The sequence below is a fragment of the Prosopis cineraria genome, unplaced genomic scaffold, assembly GCF_029017545.1.
Source record: "Prosopis cineraria cultivar Desert tree isolate PC_DT_omini unplaced genomic scaffold, ASM2901754v1 PC6, whole genome shotgun sequence".
NCBI lineage: Eukaryota > Viridiplantae > Streptophyta > Magnoliopsida > Fabales > Fabaceae > Prosopis > Prosopis cineraria.
In genome coordinates, this window is record NW_026555337.1 from 459,905 (window position 1) to 476,696 (window position 16,792).

Sequence of the window (16,792 nt, forward strand, 5' to 3'; positions counted from 1 at the left end):
TTTTTTTAGATCTTCTTAATTGCTTTCAGGTTCTGTTTGGTTTCTATGCTCCCATTGTCATGTTTAAATTATTTTAAACTTTATTTTGAGTTCAAATGTCATTTAAAAAGGTTTTTTTAGGATCCTAACTTCTTAATATTTTATAACCTTTATGTTATGATAACTCTTTTTTAGAGATTTAATTAATCCGAGTTATCATAAAGGTGTTTTGTAATAGGTATTCTGCATGTTTGGTAATGTCAAGGGACATTACATTAACCAACAAGTTGATCATTTCCAAAATGTCCATATAAATGGTAACATTGGTGAGATTATGGTCTTTGCTAATATTTATGGTCATCTAAATAGCTGCTAGCTTTACTTTGGTTGCTAATACTATACCTAGGTTCTATTTGAAGCCTAATATCTAGTCTAGGCTTACAAACCTATCCACATCAAAGCAAAGTTCCCCTTTTTTCAGTGGGATCCAATAATTGTCTTCCCAGCATTTGGTTTGAAGGATAATCTATTTAGATCCTTTACCAGTAAGATCCTCTAATAGTTGATGTGAGATTGTACGGTAGATTGGTTGCACAGTATATCTTGACTCCTCAAAGACTCCTTGACAATGATTCTTCCATAAATTCCAGCAAGCATCTTCCAAGGCCATCTAGTAGTCCATTTACTACTTGCTTCCTGTTTTAAATTCCAGCGTATCTAATCTTGCAAAGAAGAATTAAAAAAGTTGTGCAAAAAATAAGGATTAACAAGTGAAATCCAGAGGTCACGGGCACAATAGTCTCTTAAAATATCAAGTATGGACTCCTTTCTATGGCATTCAAAAAGGCAAAGCTCACTCTCACTTAACCTTCTATCGGCTCTTAGGTAATTGGTTAGTAATCATGGCATGCTTGCTAAAGGAATGCCTTGATTTTTTTTTGGAACCTAAAGCTTCCACAACAACCTCCACACAGCCCTCGTGCGACTCTTTGTTCTACAGCTTATAAACTCATAGGTTGAATGAACTAAAAAGTTAGCTCCTGGACTAGGCTGCTAATAAAATTCATCCTTAGCACTACTCATAAATAGATGGATTTGCAAAACTTTATCTATAATGTTCAATGGAAGAAAGCTCCTCCATTTTCCATCTTTCCATTCACTATTAGGTAGCATAAAGTCATCAAAACAAGCTTTAAAGTCCCATGTTTGTTGTCAATATTAAACACATAGTTAATGAGGGGGAACACAAGACTTATCCAAAGGTCCTACCAAAACTTAGTCTATTTGCCACAATTAATTTTATGACCCATCCCTTTGAAGAAAATATCCTAAACTTGATTGATGTTTCTCTAAGTTTGTGATGCATCTATTCGAGGAGATAGCAAGAACATCAAAATTACCATACTTATATTTTACACAAAGAGATTCAACCCATAGAGTCGTGGGCTTAGTTACTAGCCCCAACACAATGTGAGGATAAAAGCCATATTTTGCTTATGTAAATCCTTCAACCCCAAGGCACCATCTAACTTAGGTTGCTTAACAATATCCTAAGAAATCATATGCATTTTCTTTTACTCAAAATGTTCATTCCCTAGAAAAGCTCAGTTAAGCTTCTCAATTTCATCTATTACCCTTTTTGGAAGTAGAGTAGATTGTTGAAAATTATGCCCTAGGACCAATCATTATATTATGCACATTGTTATTTAATGAATTTTTCTTTTGTTATTGTAACAATTGCATGTTCAATATGATAACTGTACTCTGACAAACTATAGTAATGGCCTTAAATGTCCCTGGTCGGTCATCTTTGAGGGATCATAGATGAAACAAGACTAGTATGACTTTGATTAATTATAGAGATACAAATTAAAATCATAGGCACTTGAAAGAGTACAAGGTGCTGGACCGACTCGCTATGAGAAAGTTACATGATACAAGTCATAAACTTATCTCATATGTAACTATATCACTAAGCCCTTTGACTTGAGATCATCATGGATTCCTACATGATGACCACTGAACTTTGACCTAGTCAAAAGTCACCTTTTATTGGGTGATCATAACGGCTATGATTGAGTTTAGTGATATTCCTGTAAAGGAATATGAGTGGTCAAAATAGAATTTATCCCTCACATTAAGTGAGAGATATTACTAGGCCCTCGATAAGTAAGACTAAGAAAATATATGGCTATACTATAATGAAAAGGTTTTTTCATTGCTACTGTCAGTCTACTCAGAGATAGAGAAAATAATGGTTAGGTAAAGGAGAATGACAATTTCATATCTCGTACTTGATCGAAATATCGCATGACAAAAGGGATGTGATATGGTTGCATGATAGGTTACATTAGATCATCAATTCTCATATGAATTGGATAGTTGTAATGTCTTGCTAGAGGCCACTTATGACTTGTGGGCTAATAGCATAATTAGCCTACTGTCAGTTTCATATAGGCCTATAAAGTCGTACACAAGAACAGCCCAACTCGAGCTATAATATCCAAATTTATTGAATTTAAAATATATCTAGATTCAATAAATGTAATATAGGATGAATGAATTATATATATATATATATATTTATTTGATTATATATATATATATATTTATATGAAATATAAAATATAAAATATAATTATATATGTGTGTGTGTGTGTGTGTATTTTCAAAATATATATATCCTATATGTGTGTGTGTGTGGTGTATCATATATATATATATATATATGTATGTATGATATATGTATATGATATATAAAATTAAATATAGATAATATAATATATATATTCAAAATATCTATGTATATATTTATTCATATATATATATATAATATAATATGTATATCTGCTATATATGATATAATATATATTTATTATGTTATGTTATGTTCTTTTAAATTTAATTTTATATGATAGATTAATTTAATAACTAACATGCTAAGAGAGAACATCATGTCAATTTTATAATTTGAATTTATAAGATAATTTTGAATTAGATATATTATTATGGATTTTTCTGCGCTAAATTTAATTAAATTTTGTGAGCTTTTAAATGAAAGATGAAAACCGTTATCTATATACTATATATAGATAGGGATATCCTTATGAAGATGAGAGAGTTAGAAAAGTTTTGACGGCAAAAATACTTTGAGAGTCACGAAACATCTTGTAGAAAGAAAAATTAATGTTCAAAGAAAAACGGACGCTGAGAGCGCTAGCACGCTGTTTGAGTTAGAGAGCTGTTTGTGTGGATACTCGTAGAGGGAGCAGATCTACGTTGTTAGTTTCTGAGATCCAAATGTGTGCCAACTTTAAAAAATTAAAAGATAACTCTTCTATCCACCTTGACTTAAATGAGTTCATTCGATTCATATTAGGATAGGGACTTTAAAATTTTAATTTTCCACTGCGCCTCTCTATCCAACATAGATTGCATAGTGTAGGTTGGAATAATAGAGATAATCGATTTGATCAGAACAGATTTACACACCATGTTAAAGTAATTCCTTTTCTATCTTGAAAGATGTTGCCTAACTTTAGCAATAAGCGGAGCAAAAGTAGCTTTGGTAGTCTATTTATGGAAGAGAGGTACATTGAGATACTTCCCTAGATCAGGGATTAATCCGACACCCAAGATATGGCTAAATTCCATAGCCCTATGGAAGTTGACATTATAAGAGACAAAAAGCTTAGACTTAGCCAAATTTTATGTCCCCATGCCTCTTTAATGACTTTCATATGTTCCACTGAAGCCTCTGCAAATAACACTAAATCATCTGAAAAAGGATGTGAAAGAGGTGGGTAACTATTGGATAGTTTAAGAGGTTTCCTCCTATTTAAGTGACACAATTGAGAAATAAGTTGTCTTGGCCTTTTCATAGTTTGTACTCATAAGTTTCCTTTTTTTTTTTTGGAAATTGATGTGATGATGTGATGGCCAACAAGTAGAGAATGCTTGAGTTTAGGATGAAAAGAGATGTATTTTAGTTGAACAAAAGAATGCCATTTCCAACTTATGACTTTGTGAAAGTAAATTGCACTCACCTCACCATCAAGTGGAATAGAACATATTTATTAAAGGGAATGTAGTAGAGTGGAAAGGAATGGAATCAAATGAAATGTTTCATTATTTGAGTTTATGGGAGAAGGAATGGCTTTACTTAACTTATTTAAAAATTATTATAAGATTAATGAAATAGAATGTGTTGTAATAATGTTTTTCTGATTTTAGGTTTACTAACTAATTTCTATTGTAATAAATATTTGAGTTTTTTTGATTTTATAAAATTATTCTAGCTTTTTCTTTTTATATCACAACTAGGTAAGAATATTTTTTTAAAAAAATAGTAATAAAAATTGATATTACATAAAATTCATTGATATTGAAAATTTATAAGAAAGATGATGATTATATTCTTTTTGTTTTAGCTTTTGTAACCAAACATTGAAAAAAAATTATGACAATGAATTAAAAATTAACTATCAAAATAACTTAAAAATTAATCAAACTAACTAGGCTTTTACATGAAACATGATTACTACTTTATGGAAAATAGGTGAGGGGGGTTAATGTTTTACCCCTTCATGAATGCATCCTCCACATGAGGGGAGGAGAGATTCTCTTTCTAAGCTTGTTTTTGGTGGTGACTTGCTCATGCTTGTTCTTCCTCTGTGCTCTAATCGTTTCAAATCTTGATTTACTTGATCTTTTAGTTTTGTTTCTACTATGTTCCTCCCGTCTTTTGATTGTTTTCATCTTTCACTCTATTATAAGCACTTTTTGATCTTCCATGTTCTAGATAATAATTTTCTTCATGCGTCTAAGTTTCAAGCTTTGATTGATATTTATTGGCTTCTAAAGGATCTTATACATGTTCAACATCATGAGTCTTTCTTTGTTGTTTAATTTCATTTTGAATATGATTTACACTTTATTTAGATTAAGGTTTATGGCTTTTTCAAGGTTATACTTCCTCTGTTTTTCCTTGATCTTGTTCTTTTTCTTTGTCTCTTGCTTCCTTTAATGAATCACATTACTGGGCTCACATTTTTGGTTTACCTATTTCTTATTATACTGAATCTATAGTTCATTTTATTGGTAACAAGTTGGGAACCTTTGTTAAGTTTGATCAATCCTTTTTTTCCCCCTAATTATGGGCTTTGTTTCTAAGTCTCTGTTTATGATTTATCTCTTCTTCCTTATTGTCTGATTCTTCATTCTCATCACGGTGAATCCTTTGAATTTTCACTTTTCTTCCTTATGGTCTGGTTCTTCATTCTCATATTTGTCCATGTTGCTTGCAAGTCGGTCACTCTTTTCCTCAATGCATTTTGTTAGTTCATCATCATAAGAGTATATGTGATTTGCACCCTGCCTATTCGGAGAACCTCCATCAAGCGACCATTTAGGCATCTTTTAGAGGCCTCACGGTTCGCACGATGAGACAACATTGGTTGTCTAATCTCTTTATGAGGCCCTAAGGGGTTGGATAGTGACACAATCGAGAAAGAAATGGGAAAGGAGGGAATCAGATGGGGAGGTGAATGAAGAGAAGGAAGAATAACAAGGAATATGAATAAGAGCAATTTTGTAACTATGATATTTATTTCAAATCATTCCTTTTCAACATCCTCTTGACACCCTAAGACAAGTGCTTTTTTTTTTTTTTTTTTTAGATATAAAGAACAAGTAATGATAGAATGTCTTGGAATGACTTAGAGTTAGTAGTCATCTCAAGTAATTATTTTAAGAAGTTCTTTTAAGCAATGGCCCAAACCATTTGACCATCCCATTTCATTCTAAAGAATATAAAGAAAAAATTAATCATTTAATTTATGTAGTTTTAACCTAATTGTAATTTAGTTTTTAAAATTTAACTTCTTGTAATTCAAACATTAATTTTTAACTTGATTATAATTCAATCTCTAAACTTTACCTTTTACAATTTATTTTCTATATTTTAAAAAATAAAATTACAAAAATTAATAATATTTTGAACATTTAATATTATATATTTATAATATTTAAAGATTAAAATTATAATATTTTGAATTATGTTAAAATTTATTATTAATATTTTAAATTATTAAATCCTTTTAGTTTTTATAACTATTAAAGGTTCAAAATATTTAAATTTTTATAATTTTATTTTTTAAAATATAAGAATTAATATTTAAATGATTAAACTATAAAGACTAAATTGCAAAAAAAAAAATTCAAAAGCTAAGTCACAATTAAATTAAAAGTGTAAGAACTAAATTATAACGAGTTAAAAATTAAAAATTAAATTATAACTGAATCAAAATTATATAGACTAAATAATTAAGGATTTATTTAAAATTATTTTTATTTTATTTTTTAAAAAATTAATATTTTGTAAAATATTTTTGAAGGAAAAAAGTAATAAAAACAAGTGTTTTTCTTATTATTCTTTATTTTTCAAAACAATAATGTCAAAATACTTAAAAGTTATTTTTATTTTTTTATTCTCCTAAATAATATTTTATTTTTTATTCTTAAAATACTTTTTAAAAGTACATTATTAAATAATTTTTTTTAAAAGAACTGAAAACTGTTTTTAAAAAAAGTTGCTAAATAGACCCTAATTTTTCAAATATAAAAATAAAACCTCCAACCGAGTCCCAAACACTGCTTAAACCTCGAATTGCATTACCCCAAGAAAAAAAGAGGACTTGACAAGGTAAGAACTCCCAAGCACCCCACGCGCAAGATGGCACTTTCTGGACTATAAAAGGAAGATATGTGATAAAAAAAAAAATGTTTGAAGCGATTGAATTCATACATTACTAGGAATGTTGAATCTTCTATTCTTAACATCTAATCAACAGTTCAAAACATAATCATCAAGTAGCTAGGGAAGTATCCTGCGTCGCCGGCGCGGGGTCTCTCTTTTCACATACATTTTCTCCATCTCATTCAGCGGTCGACTGGATCCATCAGGCAAGCTAGCAAATTTCCAGCCTCCACCGCCGCCACGCTTCCCTCGCGGTCCTAATTTCTCCACCGTAAATGTCCATCCATTAGAAGGGCGACGCCGACTATACTTGTGGCATTTCACCTCCCCAGCCATCTAAATGAAATAAAAACCACATTATTCATTGAATTCAGCAAAAAAAAAAAAAACAATCTGATTAGCAGAAGAAAGGCATTATAGATGTATATTATAATCAACAAACGAAAGGGTAAAACTAATTATCCCCCCCCCCCCCCAAACAAACGAAAAGGAAATTAAATGACACTAAAGATTAAATTTCTAGGCAAAATTACTGTACAAGACAAGCCCAAAAATAATTGGACCATGAAGCATATAAAAACGAGAGACCAATAATTAATAAATCCTTTAGAGCGGAAAACATTCTTGTAGAAAAGAAGCCATCGGCATCTCTCATGATCCATAAAATATTTTGTCATACTTTATTTCTTTGAAAATGTTACATGCTTAGCCGAGGACATCTAATAAATCTACCAATTACAAATTTACCAAGTCCTCCAACCCACAATTTTCCCTTTAGATGATTAAAACTTACTGAAAAGATATGTTAATCAGGCTTTGGCTCAAAAAAAAAAAAAAAGATATGTTAATCAGGCATGTGGTGTGCCGTAGTCATCCAAACAGCCAACAACCACATATTGTTTCATTAAACTACTATACTTCAATACTCAAGTTTTGTCAGAGTAGCAAAATTTAGTCCTTGAAAGATGACTCCCCTTTCACCATAATTCTCCAAAAAAAAAAAAAAAAAAACCTTTCAATTTAATTTCCCTAACATTTTCCTCTGATCAAAATGGCCCCATTAAGCAATGTCAAGGTCACTAAACACTCTGACACGTGACATGAATGGGAGTCGACGCTTTTAGAAACTAAATCATTAATTTAGTGTGTTCTATTATTTCTTCTAATACGACATGTGCAGTCAAGACATTCATATATAGTTTGAAAAAATAACAAATTATAAGCACCAGCGTCTGACATGCTGTTAGAGGCTTTGAATTACAGTAACCTATCAGGCAACTGATTAATAATTAGCATCAACACTCATCACTTTGAGGGGCATCTGTAGTCAAAGATAATACCACAAGTCCTACCAGCAAATACTATCCTCATTTAATTTCTATTATGTATATGCCCAATTTCACCTCTCGTACCACAAAAAACGAAATATGACAATGTTGGCTTCTCTCTGCCTCAGAAATTTAAGACCCACAAAAAAGACAAATAATAAATTATCAGCTACAGAATATGTTTAAACATTAGCACTCTCTCCATTGAGAAACATAAGGTTATGGCCCAAGGAACTTACTTTCTTTTTGTTGAAATTCATCTTTTGAACAAATTCTTGATAAAGCATCTCGTCTTCCTTTTGGGAGATTTCATAATGGACTTCATCCAAATCTTTGGTGATACCATCCCAACCCTCAGGCATAACCTTAAAGTCAGGTTTGTAAGGAAGCGATGCAACGTGAAACTCCCTGTCATGTGAAATGAAAAATCTGCCAAGAAAAATATCAAGACAAAAATAAAATAAATAAGCTCTTCACCATATCCCTAAAACAATTGAATCGTCTAATGTCCATAGCTAGCACCAAGTCCAAATTCACAATTTATACGCAGATATCTATAATGTTTAACCCAACTGAGTCACATGCATGAATCAATTGGGATGAAAGCAACGATTAAAATTTCGGCAACATTTTAGCGCATGGTCAATACAATCTAAATAGCCCATCAACAACAACATTAATACATGAATGGTTTTTAAAGGAAACCTTAACCCAGCTAACAACACAGAGATCTGCTAATAACTGCTATTGTATTAGAAATATACATAGAAGAGAAGGATGGGGAAGGTGATTGTAGGAGGCGTGGGAGAATGCACAATTTACAAGTCTTTTTCTTCTTTCTTTTTTCCATAATTCATGAGCCTATTCTACACTCTTAACAAACCGGAAACAAACACCTTTGTTGACAATAATATAAAGCAAAAGACACCTTGATCAATGTAAATACATAAGAAACGGAAGCCATTACATGGCAGATAATCTAGTTGAATAACATATATAGGGGGTGCATAAGAAATAATTACGAGTTGGTCAAGGAGATAACTAGTAAAGAAAACTGCAAAGTCAGGTTATTTAGTGATTCCTCTCCAGTCAATTTCACCGAGCAACAAAAGAATAAAAAAATAACTGTACAAGGAAGACAACAACGTAACGTGAATAGACATTAGCGCAGGGAGCGCTTCCTTCTATCATCATGGAGGAAGAAGATTCATATAAATTTGAAAGTTTATTTGTAACTAAGCTGGGTCCATCCAGTTATAAAAAATTTTGAACAACAATAAAAAAAAAAAAGGCATTTATGCGGCTCTCTTCCTGAGGAAGATTTCTTTTCCTCAGTGATCAACGTTCATAGAACAGGGAAGAAAAGGAGAGGAAGAATGGTCCCAACAATGCTATAAAAGTAAGGTCAAATTGTTGTACAATCCGCTTAACCAAGGCAATCAATGGAACAAATAGACAACACAAAAACTTACTCAGGACAAGTGTCAAGCAGAACCTCAACAGAATCGTCAAGGGGATGGCCTAGTTTTTTCTCCTCTTCTTCCTCAAGCTCCTTCAGCCATAGAATAGCGTGGACTCTCTGCCTCATAATTCTGTAATCTTTGGCAAGCCTCTCAATAGTGTAAATCTCGGGGTTTTGCTTGTGCAAGCGATATATCTCAGCTTTCTCGGAGTCCTTTAGATAAGATCCTCTAGCACCGGGCTCTTGCACTTGCTTCAGCAATACGCTTATTTCACGCATCCTTTCATCCCATCCATCCACAAATGTCCGACTCTTTTTATTTTCACCCTCCAGTTCTTTCAACTTATCCTCTATCTCTTGCAAATTGGAAAGTACTGAAGCTTGTCCATCAACTTGGCCATCGAAATGCTGCTGTGTCAACCCAGTGGACCATGACGACACGGAGTCCCATTCCATACCATCGATGCCAGTCAGGGATGATCCTAATCCCTTGTCTTTTTGGTCATCACCGACTCCAGAATCGGTCGAGAAGCTTCTGGAAATCATGTATTGAGGAGCTTCATAACGATTGTGAGATCGGAATACTCTTGGGGTTGATGTAGAAAGACGAGATATTAAACGCTGAATATTTTGCATAGTAGCGGTGAAAGAATAGATCAAGAGACGCAGAGATGGCTGTGGACAACGTTCAAGCTTCCATAGCAATCCCCATGATTCCAGTGCTCACCCTAGCTCCGATATGAGATCATGACAATTCCTCCATCTCATGGGCTCAGTTAGGCTCATAAAGTATCTCAGCCCAAGCCCACAATGTTGTCATTTGCTGTTGGAAAATCTTACATCTGATTGTCAACGTGGCAAAATCAAATTGATATATCTGCTTTCATTTGACGGTGAAGATAAGTTCTGCATTTACCGCACAATGACTCTTCTCTCTCTCGCTCTGAACAACTGAACACCTTTTCAGCCTCCTCTACATCTCTGTCTCCCCTCCCGCTCCCGCCTCGTGAGTCGCCCTGCAGCTTCTATGGTCTTGGTACTCTCTTAAGTAAGTTATTTGTTGTCATATCTTCTCCGAACTGAGTTTTCTGGACTGCTTTTAAAATTGCATCGGCTCAATTAGGAGCTGGTTCATTCGTTTGCTTTTGTTCATTCTTTATCTTAAGCTTGGCAGTTACAAGCAAATGAAGTTTTTGCGCTCCTTTGATCTTGCATTTATTTTGTGGAAGATCCCATGCTTCCATTTATGGTAAATTTCTGGGCTTTTTAAGAGTTAAGAAGGGAAAGCCCTCTAAAAAAATGGGAGGAAGGTAAATGATAACTTGGTAGTGTTTTAATTGTTTCGTGGATTTGACGCGGATGATCTTCATTTTCCTTTCTTCCTGTACTTAAGATCTTTTGTATTTTTAATGTGTTTTGAAAGTTTTTTATAATAAACCTTGAGCGGCGATAATTTTCTTCCAAGCTTTTTCTCTAGTGTTTTTTTGGGCCTTTTATCTAAGAAATAAAGCCTATGGTCTACAAATCATGAATCTCCCTTCACTGCAACAGGTATCATCGGTGTCTGTTCAAAGAGGAAAAGTGAAGTTCGTTGCATTCTTGTTTTAAGTTCGACATATGGCATTATAATGCCTCTCTATATAGCCTTTATTATATTGTATAAACGTAGAATAAGTCATGACCTGGAACCAAATCTCCAAAAAAGTATTTGTATCTTCTAGGGTTAAATATTTGACGGAGAATTATTCCCAAGGTTTTGCCTGGGTTGAGTTTGAACATTGTTGTTACTAGGTTCAACTCTCAGTGACAACAGCTTGGTGAAGTTTATGGGAGAGGATGGATGCCTCTGTTTGTGACCAACGGAAGAAGAGCAAAGCATTTGTCTTCGAACTGGTTCTGTTGATTTGTGTGTTTTATTTTGATTGAACTTATAAAAATCCTATTATCGTGTTAAAGGAAATCAAGTGACGAAATGGCGGGCTCAGGAAAGAAAAAAAAAATCTGCCCTTCGCATTAAATTTTTGTTTTGTTTATGATGCATCCTCAATGCTCAGTTGAGATTGGCATTCTCCCCTCTGAAACTGCCATTCTAATTTAACCTTGCCTCAAGAGAAGAGCCCAGAAAACTTATTTGCCTAATTTATTTCAAACATTATAATTGGGGAACTTGTTCAATTTGACTTAGTCAAAGGTAGCTGCACATCCTCTTTTTGGCCTTAAGTTGTGTATCTGTGTTGGTGAATTAAGTGGTGACGAGCAACCTTCTTGCTTATGTCTTTACTCCTTTACGTATCAATAGACTGACCCATTATCTATGCTTCCTTTTGGTTGTGGACCTCAATATTGCAGGTGTTACTGAATTTGCAGCGTTGCCATCTGCCTCTTTTTAGTGTATAACCAGTAACCACAGGGTTGTCCTCTTTAAAACTCAATGGTACCTGAGGGATAGTGGAGTTATGGGCTTATTTCAGGATGCTAAATGTTTTAAAGGTAAGAGTTAGGATAATTGATGGATGCTGCCTTGCTGCCGCATCATTTATCTTCTATTTTAAGTTTTCTTAAGTTACACAGATTGTAAAATTGTGTAAGCTTATCTTTTGTTAAAATCATTCAAGTTAATATGGGTCATTGCTTTAGTGTTCTAGTGTTCATACGTATTAACTTAATTTCTATTCATGTTTTATGTATTAGTTTGATCAAGATACATTGATAGGCATTTAAAGTACATAGCTGGGTTCTGTCTCTCCTTTGTTTCTATGTATAACATGGTGCAGTGTTATGCACTTTATGGCTAATACTTGTTCATTAGTAGCATTTGTTTGATCTGTAACTTTCTGATGCCAAAGGCTGATGATGTTGCATATTGCAGGTTCTTTGTGCTTTCAACTACTTTTTCTGATCATCTGGCTACCTGCTTACCAAGATGTAATGGCACAACAAAAACAAGTTGACTCTAGTCGTATTTCTTCAATGGTAGAGTTAGCCAAGGCACCTACTGTTGGGCTATTTGATCCCATAGAAATATCACCTGCTGTCATACCACAATATCCTAATCCCACAAAACCTTCGCCACCAATGTATCCTACTTTCCCTACCAGATATGAACCAGTTTTAACTGGGAAATGCCCAGTAAATTTTTCAGATATGTCAAATATCTTAGATAAAACAGCATCTGATTGTGCTGGACCTTTGGCAGCCCTTGTAGGGAATGTAATATGTTGTCCACAGTTTACCAGTTTAATCCACATCTTCCAAGGTTTCTTCAGCATGAGCTCTGATAAGTTGGTTCTTTCGAGTACAGTTGCTGATCATTGTTTTTCTGATATCATTAGTATCTTAGCCAGTAGAGGAGCGAACAGTACAATCTCTACACTTTGCTCCATAAAATCATCTAATCTTACAGGTGGGTCCTGTCCTGTGAAGGATCTTTCCGCTTTTGAGAAAACGGTTAACACGAGTAAATTACTTGAGGCTTGCAGCGCTGTTGATCCACTCAAAGAGTGTTGTAGACCTATTTGTCAGCCTGCAATAATGGACGCAGCCCTTCAGATTTCAGGAAGAGAATTGATGATCAACAATAATAAAAATTTGGGCGGGGAAGTGAATCACATCAATTATCTTAATGATTGTAAAGAAGTGGTTTATTCTTATGTTTCAAGAAAACTCTTGTCAGAGGCTGCAAACACTGCATTTCGAATACTATCTGCATGTAAAGTCAACAAAGGTATGAAATTATATTGTTTTGACAATAGCATATTTGTACTTTGAAGAATTTGTCCTTATATCTTGTTTTGAAAACATCTCTGGGGTTCAGGGTTTTCCATCTTTTGAAAATAACTTTATTTTTCATTGACTTGTACTTTTCTCTTCATTCAAGTATTTCTAGAGGGTTTAGTTTATTGCCCTGGCTTTTTGTTTTGTATTATTTAAATTTGGAGCTAAATTTAAGTATATTTCCTGGAAGAAAAATTTAGGTTATACCACATTGGGAAACAAATGAAATCTCTGTTTCTTCACTATGGACAAACAAGGGTCCTCTTGCTCTAGAAAAGCATGTCTTATTGAAAGGCTTCAAATAATATTAAATTTCCACTGTGCCATTTCAATCAATTTAATTATTCTAACTAGAACAATGTAGAATTTGAGGTAGTGTACAAAAGAAAAATCTTGACATCTACCTAGAATTTACATCTCTGTTGGACTTGAATTACTATTTTGTGTTTCTATTCTTCTTCCTCTTCTGTTGCTGCTGCGTCTGTTGTTTCCCCATTTTCTTGTCTTTACTCTTTTTATGAACTGAATATTTTGCTTTGCAGTTTGCCCTTTGACTTTCAAGGAGCCTTCAGAAGTAATTAATGCTTGTCGGAATGTTGCTGCACCTAGCCCTTCCTGCTGCAGTTCATTAAACATTTATATTGCAGGGATACAAAAGCAAATGTTAATTACAAATAAACAAGCTATCATCTGTGCTACACTTTTTGGATCTATGTTACGTAGAGGTGGCATACTGACAAATATTTATGAACTTTGTGATGTAGACTTGAAAGATTTCAGCATACAAGGTACTTATCCTGCTGCGTTTGATTTGTTATTTTTTGCCTATTACTATCAGTTTATCTGATTTAGTTCTCTCCTGTTGTGCATCTGCTTGGGGCTGGAACAGCATATGGACAACAAGGTTTGTTACTTCTACTCTATAATCAGTTAAATGATATTACATTTATTGCAACATGCATTACATATTGATTCAATAAAATATGTGGAGTTGGCAGCATGTACTTGGGAATTTGGGGTGTAATCTTTTTGCTTGAATTGGGTCAAGGTATCATGGAAAATGGGTTTTGGGTCATGGAATTTGGAATTGTTCCCTTCCTCACAACAAGATTGATGGATTAGGCTTTGTTGGTTGAAACTGCTATCATGCTGATATGAGACAACTTCCTGGGTTGATTTGCTTTTACGGATGGATTTTACTGTTATATTCTATTGGATAGCAATGGAAGTGTTCCTTTAACCATACTAACACAAAAAAGTAAAGACCATGCTCTTTGTGGAGGAAATGATATTTACTGTTTGAATAATTGATGATATTGTTCGTTCAGGATGCCTCCTTCGGAGCCTGCCTGCAGATGTGGTGTTTGATAACTCGACAGGCTTTAGCTTTACTTGCGACTTGAGTGACAACATTGCTGCACCCTGGCCTTCATCATCTTCAATCACATCTGTGTCCCTTTGTGCACCGGGTACATGAACATATTGAATCAGTTTCATTCCGGTTATTTCTTAGATCCTGGATATTTTATATTCCGTTTGTTGCTTACACTTAGCCTGTTTTGAGTTTTTCAGAGATGTCATTACCAGCACTACCGACTTCGCAGACTTTAAAAAATATGGGTGAGTGCTATTTCCTTGTGCATTTCATTTTTTATGAAGAGGCAATTCAAGCCTGTGTTGATAGTTGGAATATATATATATATATATATTTATATATACAAGTATAATATCTCCATAAACTAATTTAATTATTAGTTTTTTGCTGTGTGCCCTAATTTATCTGTCTGTCTCACAATATGGTCGCTCAGCGAAATTAACGTTGTAATTATTATTCGTTTTGCAGGCTGTAATTCTGGGGGATTGGAGTATCTCAAATTTATTTTTTCATTTTTCATATTTAGTGCGTTACTGCACTAGAGATTTTAGGATTGAGCTGGTTGAGTTGGGAGGAGGCCTTTTTTTTAAATTTGTTGGTGTGTATTTTGCATGTATATTTTTAATGGCCTCTACGTATGTATAGCATGCCCCAACCCGGTTCTGCCCTTTTTTTTTTGGGGGGGGCCTTTCACCCATCTTTAATTCGTCTACTTCTGGATGTCTTGTGCGTTTGCTGCTTGTATTTGTGTAGCTGCGGCTCATATCCTGAAAAAAGCTGCCGTGATGATGCTGAGTTGGGGCAATTGACTTTGAGTGTTTTCGTCAAGATATTCCAGCCTGAAGGATTGGGATGGGTTACTGTAACTCAGATGGAAATTCTGACATTTTAGCTTTTGCCAAGATGATGTGCTTTACGGTGCATAAAACCCATTTCAATCTCAATCTCAAGTTTTGCAGAGATTACGTTGAGAATGCATATATTCATGTTCATAAAATTCTAGGGAAACCAAAATATGAATTCGCCAGTGAAATCGAGAAAAATCACAGGATTCTAGGCTCGATACTCATCGACAAGCGTAGCTCTCATAAACGTTGTTCCAAGAACCGGTCGGAGAAGCCTTCGCTTCCTCCATGTTTACTGGGCCAAGTTGGGGTCCGGGTCCTGGAATCATCCTCTTGGTCTTTGTTCTAATCCCCAGCAATCGCGATACAAACTAAGGGATGAACACAAACTGAAGAAGAGCAGTCATGAACATTTGGAAGGCCTGTGTTCTGATCTATGAGAATTGATATCCGACCAAAAAAGTTCACCGCACCCTGCATCTGCCAATTGCGGCAAACATGATGCAAGTTTCCAGCAACGAATATCATAAAACCATCTTTGTTTTAAGTTATCACAGAGGAAAAAAGGAAGCAAGTGAAGGATATGTGCTACTGAGAGAGTAATACAGTGGACAAACTCAGCAGTAAACACAGATTTTCCATCAGTGCTATAAGCCTAGAGGTAGAGGAAGGCCTAAGAGAACACTCTTGGAAGTTGTTGAACGTGATCTCTTAATTAATAATATTTCTAAAAGCTTAATAAATGATAGAGCACAATGGCGTCTTGCAATCCATGTAGCCGACCCCACCTAGTGGGATAAAGGCTTGTTGTTGTTGTTGCTATAAGCCTAGAGCTGGGAATTCGGGCAGGTTCGAATAGGCCCGAATCTGAACAGGCTCGTGTTTTTAAAAAGCTCGAATAGCTAAGCTCAGCCCGAATTCCTTCAGATGGCTCGAATACTCGAATTTAATTTTTAAAATTATTTTTAATTATTTTTTTATTTTAAAATTAATTATTTTATTTTATAAAAAATATATAATATATTTTTTTAATACTTAAACAATGTCTAGGATTTAAATATATGGTATTTTAATATAAAATGATCTAAAATTTAAAGAATTAATTAATATTTATTATATTTTATATATTTTTTAAAAATTTAATTTTTTTATTCGAGTATTCGGGTCAAGCTCGAACCCAATCAGGCTTGGCCTGAATTTTTTCAGGCCTATTCGGGTCGGCCCAAATAGGCTCAAACATAAAAAAATATTCTTTTTTTAAGCCCGATTTTA

At 34.0% G+C, this 16,792-nt stretch overlaps 2 protein-coding genes across 4 annotated transcripts; one reads left to right on the forward strand and one right to left on the reverse strand.

Annotated features, from left to right (window-relative positions):
- Nucleotides 1-6,728: 6,728 nt before the first annotated feature.
- On the reverse strand, nt 6,729-10,276 carry LOC129312934 (protein GAMETE CELL DEFECTIVE 1, mitochondrial). The gene is made up of 3 exons (XM_054955735.1): nt 9,537-10,276; nt 8,304-8,493; nt 6,729-7,072 (listed from the first exon to the last, which is right to left on the reverse strand). Exons 1-3 carry the CDS (start codon nt 10,160-10,162, stop codon nt 6,854-6,856), a joined length of 1,035 nt encoding a protein of 344 aa, XP_054811710.1. The 5' UTR covers nt 10,163-10,276; the 3' UTR covers nt 6,729-6,853.
- A 142-nt stretch (nt 10,277-10,418) lies between these two features.
- LOC129312933 (uncharacterized GPI-anchored protein At1g61900) lies at nt 10,419-15,653 on the forward strand. Of its 3 annotated transcripts, none has more exons than XM_054955733.1 (9): nt 10,424-10,574; nt 11,078-11,419; nt 11,876-12,016; nt 12,396-13,250; nt 13,843-14,088; nt 14,190-14,204; nt 14,629-14,769; nt 14,873-14,920; nt 15,144-15,653. In XM_054955733.1, exons 3-9 carry the CDS (start codon nt 11,983-11,985, stop codon nt 15,215-15,217), a joined length of 1,413 nt encoding a protein of 470 aa, XP_054811708.1. In that variant the 5' UTR covers nt 10,424-10,574; nt 11,078-11,419; nt 11,876-11,982; the 3' UTR covers nt 15,218-15,653. The 3 variants fall into 3 exon arrangements, with proteins under 3 accessions (XP_054811707.1, XP_054811708.1, XP_054811709.1); XM_054955734.1 differs by having other exon boundaries at nt 11,318-11,419; XM_054955732.1 differs by lacking the exon at nt 11,078-11,419 and having other exon boundaries at nt 10,419-10,574.
- The last annotated feature ends 1,139 nt before the right edge of the window (nt 15,654-16,792 follow it).